A 6,967-nucleotide genomic window follows, 5' to 3' on the forward strand; every position below is an offset into this window, starting at 1 on the left:
GGGCCAGGCTGCAGGAAGGAGGGCTGCTGGCCAGCGGCCTCGGCCTGGCAGCCCCTCCCCCGGCAGGGACTGGCCCGGGCGGCGGGGGTCCCGGGGGCGCGTGCACAAGCCAGGGTTCACACCGCGTCACACCTGCACGTCCCCACGCAGGAAGTGGCATTGGTCCGGTCCAGCCACTTCCTCCAGCTCCGTGGGAGCCAGCGAGCTCTGAACTTGATACCTCCCCACGACCTCTGCGTGCCAGGCTCGCTGGGCAGAGCAGCCGCTCTGGGACTGACCGGAGGGCAGGTGCCCTGCTGGCTCCGCGTTCTCCTCCGAAACCCTGTCTCATGCCGGTCTCCCCAGGCCCCGGCTGGGCGACCTTTAGATTCTTGGATCGGGGCGGGTCGTCTGTCGATGCCCTCCCTGCTCATCGTGTGTGTGGTTTCGAAGCCCAGCGGCGCCCTCCGCCCTCCGCCCACAGGCGTCCCCAGGCGTTGCTCAAGCGCGTTCCACCTTCGGCTTGTGTCCACCCCGGGAACTGGTCCCCGTGAGGGTGCCGGTCACCCCTCGTCTGATCTATTGCGGGAGTGCTTTTAAAGAAAGAAAAAAAAGCCAGACGATGCCATTGAAAGCCGATGATTTTAATTTCACAAGGTTCCACTTTAACGTTTTCTCGAAAGTTCCAGACGAAAGCTGATGCCGTCGCAGCGTCGGCCGCCCCGGCAGGGCCGCCTCCCTCCCCGCTTCTGTCTCACATCCGCGGTCGGCCGCTTGTCACTGTCGCTTTGTGAAGCAGGCGGGGTAAGGCCCTGCTCTGGGGCTGCAGGGGTGACGGGGACCTGCCCCTCCCCACATCCAGCCCCGAGGAGGCCATGCGGGGTCACCCCCTGTCTGGGCTTAGGTGCCTCATTCTAGTGCAGGTTCAAGGTTCCGGCAGCTGGGCGCTTGAGCGCTCACGCCTGGGCCTTGGTGGGGTCCTGCCTCCCCGACCAAGGAGGCTGGTGGCCACGGGCACAGACCCTCGGCCGCCACCAGGCCCCAGCGCCGTGGGACGCTGCTGTGAGGGCGACTCAGGGATTCCCGCCTCAGACACGGGTCCACTCGTGCTCACAAATCCTCACCTTTGCAGGTGTCTGCTTTTTGGAAGCGGCCCGTGTTCCGAGCTGAGCTGGGAGACGGGGAGGAGGGTGGAGCCAGGGGTACTGAGGGGGGCCCTGTGGCGGGTGCGGAGCCGGTCCTCAAGGTCTGCCCCCCGCCACTTCGCGTGTGACCTTGGGCTTGCCTGCCCGCGAAGAGGTGTCGTGTACGGCGTCTGTGACCGGCGGTCATGAAGCGGGGCCCGGCCCGGGCGGCTGGTGTGACCGCCTCCGTCTCTGGTTCCTTTCAGCCGCGTCTCCTCTCTCGGAGCCCCCTCTACGTGCGGAAGACGTCAGCTCCGATGACTCCGACGAGATCGTCATCGCTCCGTCTCTCCCCGAGAAGAAACCCGCCCCCCACCCCAGGTCCCTGTCGGCGCGCCTCACGTGGTGACGCTCTGCGGGAGGCCGGGTCAGGAGGGCCGAGCGCCCCGAGCTGCAGAGGCCCTCACCTCGTTCGGACGAGAACCTCCCGCTTCCCGCCTCAGCTTCTTCGCCGGGTTTTCTGTTCCGTCGCTTGTTGGGCGGAGTGAGGGACTCTGCGCGCCCTCGGCTGGTGGCTGGTGGCTGGCGGCTGGCGGCTGGCGGCTGGCGGCTGGCTGTGGGGCAGGGCGCGCGGCCCGCCCACCGCCTTCTCTCCAGCTGCGGGGCTCAAGGTGGTTTCATGCTAGACGGACACATCGCCCAGAACTGGGGGGGCAGCCAGGGAGCCCTGCAAAGACGCCTCTTACAGCAACTGACTGGCCGCCTGGGCCTGGAGAGCACCGAGCCAGGCGGCCCGGCCGGCCCGCTCTTCGCCTGGTCTCTAAGCCGCCAGAGCAGTTTCCTTTCTTCCCTTTTCCCCCACGAGACTCATTGGTAAGTTGGCTGAGTTCATTGCCAACCCGTGCCTCGTTTCACCCACTGGGTCTGTCCCCAGGTGACCCGACCCATCCTGCTCTGGGTGCCGGGTTCAGACCAACAGGTCCATAGGAGCCAGTTAACCCAGCAAAGCAGCCGGGCCGCGTGGGGGCCATCCCTCCCGCCCTCACCCGGATGGGCATTCTTGCACTACTGCTCACTGTCGGCAGCCAGGTGATGGGTGCTAAGGGAAGACACAGCACCGTGCGGACGCCCCGCCTGCTCAGGAGGGGTCGGGGGCGGGCTCTGCATGCTGTCCAGGCCCGGCCCGTGCACCTGCAGGGGCCTGGCCAAAGGGCAGCACTGACAGGGCCAGACGAGCCCATGGACTTGAGTTTTTTGGGGACATGCCCCTGAGCTTATGGATGTGTACCTGTGTCCGCCCCCTGGGCCCTCCTGGGTCTGGCCTGCTGGTCTGTTATTAGCAGACAGTCCTGAAGCTACCTCAGTAAATGACGAGCCCCAGGCCGTGACTCCAGCCGATGTCTGGTGCGCAGTGCCCTTTGCAGGGACTGCTGCCCTGTGGCTCTGGCCCTCAGACACTGCCCTCGTTCCCGGGAGGACTCCTGGTGCCAGGTGTGCGTGCAGGGCCCAGGACTTGAGGCTGGGGTTCTAGGGCCGGGGAGCAGCACGGGAGAGGGCCCGCCTCCCACTGCGCCTGCCCGGCTGGCCCCCATGCTGCGCTCCGGTGCCTCCCCCCAGCTGGAGTGAGGTAGGGGGCAGGGCCGTGGGCGAGCCCTAGGCAGGGTGAGCTTGTGGGCGGGGTTTCGCAGGTAGACTGAGGTCCCTGGGGAGACTGGAAAGGGGAAAGGGATCCAGGAGGAAGGGGCCGTGACCGTGGCTTGCTCCGCCCTGACCTCACTGCAGGGTCTGCCTGTCACCTTGAACTTAACAGGAGCAGAGTAACTGGCCGTTGGAGGTCATGAGGGTGGCCAGCTCTGTGAGAGCACACCCCGTCTCCACCTGCCATGCTGGAAACTCGCAGTGGCAGATGTGGGATTGGGACAGCCTGGGTGGTGGTGGGTGGGCAGCACCATACCTGTTGCCCCCCGGGAAGGAGAGCTTGTGAGCTGCCAGCCCCTGACCAGGGAGACGGCTGGGCTGTCCAGAGGAAGTGCTGTCCCACAGGCTTCTGGGGCACTCCCCCCGACACCCCTGGAGACTGGCCTGGCCCAGCTGTCGACTTTCACAGGATTCTGTCCCTATCACTCAGGACGGGGGAGAGACCCCAGGCTTTGGGGCCAGGGACAGACTTTCCTCACGTTTCTGAAGGTGCAGCAATGACAAGCGAATTCAGGCAGTGCCGCCTTCGGTTCCCGTCCGCCCGCTGGGCGTGGACGTGGCCGAGGAGAGAGAGCAGCAGGCCACGGGCTGGCCAGTCACCAGCAGGAGGAGGCTGCAGCGGAAGCCGCGGGCAGATGTGAGGGTGTGTCGTGGGGCGGACTGGGTGGCCGGTGGCCTGCAGGAGCCGGGCTGTGGGCGTCCGTGTGGAGTGTGGCCCTGGAGAGGGGCGCACAGCTGGGAGACACCCCTACCGGGAGGAGGGCAAAGGACAGCGCCGTCCACGACTCCCCCGGCCCTGCAGTGGAAACCGTGCCCTGGGATGGGTGCTCTGGGTCTGCTGGCCTGGCCGTGTGGCAGGGAGGGACGCTAAGGTGGACAAGTGGCCCTGAGCGCACGCACTGGTCGTGCTGTCTGACGGGCTGCTCAGTGTCCTGTGGAGCGGGTGAGGACTGTGCTCGGCCGCAGACCAGGAGTCTTCGTCCTGGCACTAGGAAGGGGCAGACCCACCAGGCGCAGCTGGCCCAGGGCAGTGCGTCTGAGCTGCGCCTCCGGAGGGAGAAGCGTCCTTGCAGAAGGCCCGCTCGCCTCAGGGTCCGGACGAAATCGAGGTCTCTCTAGGGCGATTGCAGCTCGTTCAAACCCCTCCAGCGGTTCCGGAAGCAGTGTCTGCTCCCAGGTGACTCAGGGACACTCCGAGCTGGCACACAGATGCCGGGATCCTGCCTCGCCGCCACGGTCCGAGGGCTGCAGGCGCTGACCGCCACCGGGGAAGCATCTGTAAAGCCAGGGAAATGGCCTGGGCGTTGGAATGTGAAACCCTGGGGAGACGCAGGAGGGAGGGCCGATCGGGTCGCCCTGTGCACGGCCCGCACGTGAGCCTGTTGGAGGGACGAGCCTTACCCGCTGCTCGTCGTTGGCCTTTGTAAATAAACGTAGTTTTGCAACATATTTGTCTGGATTTCCCAGTGAACCCGCTACTGTTTGTTGCTTCCAGGCAGGGCCATTGTGGCTCCCCCCACAGACGCCTCGGCTGGTCGGCTGCGGGGCCCCGTGCCTCTGGGCTCCTGGCGGTTCCCTTGGTCGTGGTGCAGGCCTCAGAGGCTGTAGCCAGCATCTCGTGACACCTCGTCCCTTGAATTTCTCTTGAGTGAGGACTTGAGCATCGAGAAACGAAGATATGTGGGTGTGTTTCCCCAGATTCTATTTAATTTTTGTTTTAGGAGCAGGGAAGGAATAATTTACTCAGGAATCAAACAGATGCCAATGACAGGGGTAGAAACAGTTGATTTCTAGGAAATCTATTTCCTGTTCTATCCCATATTTGCTGTTGTAGAAAATGTTGTTTTCCAATGTTGCATCGCACAGGACAAGGTGCGTCTGTGGCTCGGCTTGCCTGTGGCTGTTTGCCTGGCCCTAAGCCGGGTTGGATTTCCAGAAGCCCTGCAGTGACCTGTTTTTGGGCCCCAGTGTTTGCCCGAGTCCCCCTTTGCAGCCCAATTACCAGATGTCCTGCTGGCAAATGCTTCTTTGGAAGACTTCATGCTCTGCTGAGCCATATGGAGTCTGTGACTGTGGAGAGCAGGGGACACTAGACACCTGGAGTGGTCTCAGCTGGAGCTGGCCAGAGGGGAATGGGCTAAAGTCCAAGCTTAGGCCGCCACTCAGCAAAAGGAGAGCCAGAGGCAAGGTGTAGACCAGCACGTGAATATACAAGGATGTGTCAGAGGCACACGCACACGCGCACGGACTCCCGCCCCCCGCGTCCCTGCCCCTGGAGTCCGGTGCCCTGGGGAACTCTCGCCGTTTAAAGGCACCCAGCTTAGTCTGCAAGGAGACCGGTAACTAGGTCTCCCCAGGTCCTCACCAAGATGGTTTAAACACGACGTTCCTCAAAAGTCACAGGGAATGAACGAAAAAGTCAGAATCCGAACCCCTCGGCCCTGTCAGCGCGGCTGGCGGGCGTGGCCCCGGACGATGGAAGAGCGCAGGTCCGCGGCCCCTGCTCGGCGCCAGGCAGTGGCCTTTGGCCAGCACCTCGCACTGACATCCTGGGAGCCCAGCCTCGGTACAGCAGGGCCGGCGGCCCCATTGGAGGTGGCTGGGGAGGGATCTGCGGAAGTCTCCACGGTGCCGTGTCCCTTCTGAATAGGGAGAGGGGGTGTTCGTTAATTAAGCCTCAGAAAGCCTGGATTCAAAGGAGAGGCCGGAGGTGTGCCAGGCTCCGGGGGCTGCCAGTGGGGCAGCCCAGTGTGGGCGCTCTCTGCCTCCCAGCCCTTCCTTCCCAGGCCCTGGGATGGCAGGGGGGCGGGGCACGGTGCCCCAAGGGGCTGCCCCTGCCAGCATAATGCACATTTAAAGTCACATGCAAAATAAGATACTTACCGGGTTTCCTGAACCCACATGCGCCCTGTCACCTCATTCAATTTCGGGCTAAGCCCTTTGAGATTCATGCCACGATTTCAAATCCTGCCCAGGGTGTGCTGCCTTGGGGAATGTTTCTTCCCAAGCCTGGGGACCTGTGGAGGTGGTGGCTGTGCTGGGTGGCAGTTACAGTGGTGGGTGATAGTGGGTGGCGCTGCATTTTGTCCTGAATGTCTCTTCCCGTTTCCACGGTGTGACCACTGGCTGCGTTTTCAAGTGATTTTCCAAAGGCTGATTCACAGTGACGCCCAATACTCGCAAATGTGAGGCTCTAGCCCTGGAATTACAACTAAATCTGAATTACGTTTCTTGCACTTTTTAGCCCATTCTGCCGAGGGCCTCCATCAGCATGGCTCTGGCTTCGGGCTGCTTTCCCAGGCCATCGGTGGCGGTCACATCGACAGCCGTGGCGTGACGCGTGACATCCTGTGCGAGGGCTCGCCAGAAGGCAGCTCCCTCTTTCCCAAACGGTCATTGGAGAGGGAACCCTCCCTCTGTATCTGGACTGTCCCTCATGAAGCAGAAGCCTTGCTCACCCCTGCTACTCCCGTGTCCCCCAAAACACCCAGACCTCAGTCGTCAGCACCCCACTCCGCACCCCACCACCCGACCAGCGGCCTGCCTCTCAGAGCCCTCCCTTCACGTCTGACACATTATTTCAAGATTATAAAGTCGAGAATGGCCACACATCGTCCACAATCCCTGTACCTAGAAATAACCACGGTGGACATTCGGTAAATAGCATTGCAGACGCCTGTCTGCATTTATGCAGGGTTGGAGGGAGAGTCGGTAAATATTACACGGAAATCACTTTAAAGTAGATGGACCGAGACACGCTACTTAGATTTTAAAACCCGACATTTAACGCCACTAGAATTTAGCAGGAGAGAAGGGAAGCTGAGGGTCTCCGAGCAGAAGTGCTCACACCGGCGGAGCCCCCAGGCCCGTGTCCTGCCGCAACTCTCACCGGCCCTACGGCATGGGGTGCTGTGCCGCCCCCCAGTCCCCCGGCCTCTCGCACCGGCCCCAAGCGCCTGGCTGTCTCGTTGCTGTTCCCACGACCTGACACAGCGCCCAGCGCACAGCGGGCACTCAGCAGCCGGACAGAACGGGTAAACGAAGGGCCGAGCAGCCCCGGGCCCGTGCTGACCTCCCTCCATCCGCTCGCCCATTGGGTCATCTGTCCACTGGACCACGGGCTCCTGGAAGGAGCGGTCCCAGGAGTCACCTGCACGCGCCCACAG

At 63.0% G+C, this 6,967-nt stretch overlaps 1 protein-coding gene across 4 annotated transcripts in view; it reads left to right on the forward strand.

Annotated features, from left to right (window-relative positions):
* Positions 1–4,251, forward strand: part of IQCE (IQ motif containing E) — a 34,432-nt gene extending 30,181 nt beyond the window's left edge. For all 4 annotated transcript variants that reach the window (XM_015592491.2, XM_025049561.1, XM_025049560.1 and 1 more), the window contains one exon: positions 1,370–4,251. In XM_015592491.2, the coding sequence (XP_015447977.1) occupies positions 1,370–1,424 (55 nt within the window). In that variant the 3' untranslated portion in view covers positions 1,425–4,251. The remainder of the gene's footprint in view (positions 1–1,369) is intronic.
* Positions 4,252–6,967: the final 2,716 nt, after the last annotated feature.

The sequence above is a fragment of the Pteropus alecto genome, unplaced genomic scaffold (genome assembly GCF_000325575.1).
Source record: "Pteropus alecto unplaced genomic scaffold, ASM32557v1 scaffold56, whole genome shotgun sequence".
Classification (NCBI taxonomy): domain Eukaryota; kingdom Metazoa; phylum Chordata; class Mammalia; order Chiroptera; family Pteropodidae; genus Pteropus; species Pteropus alecto.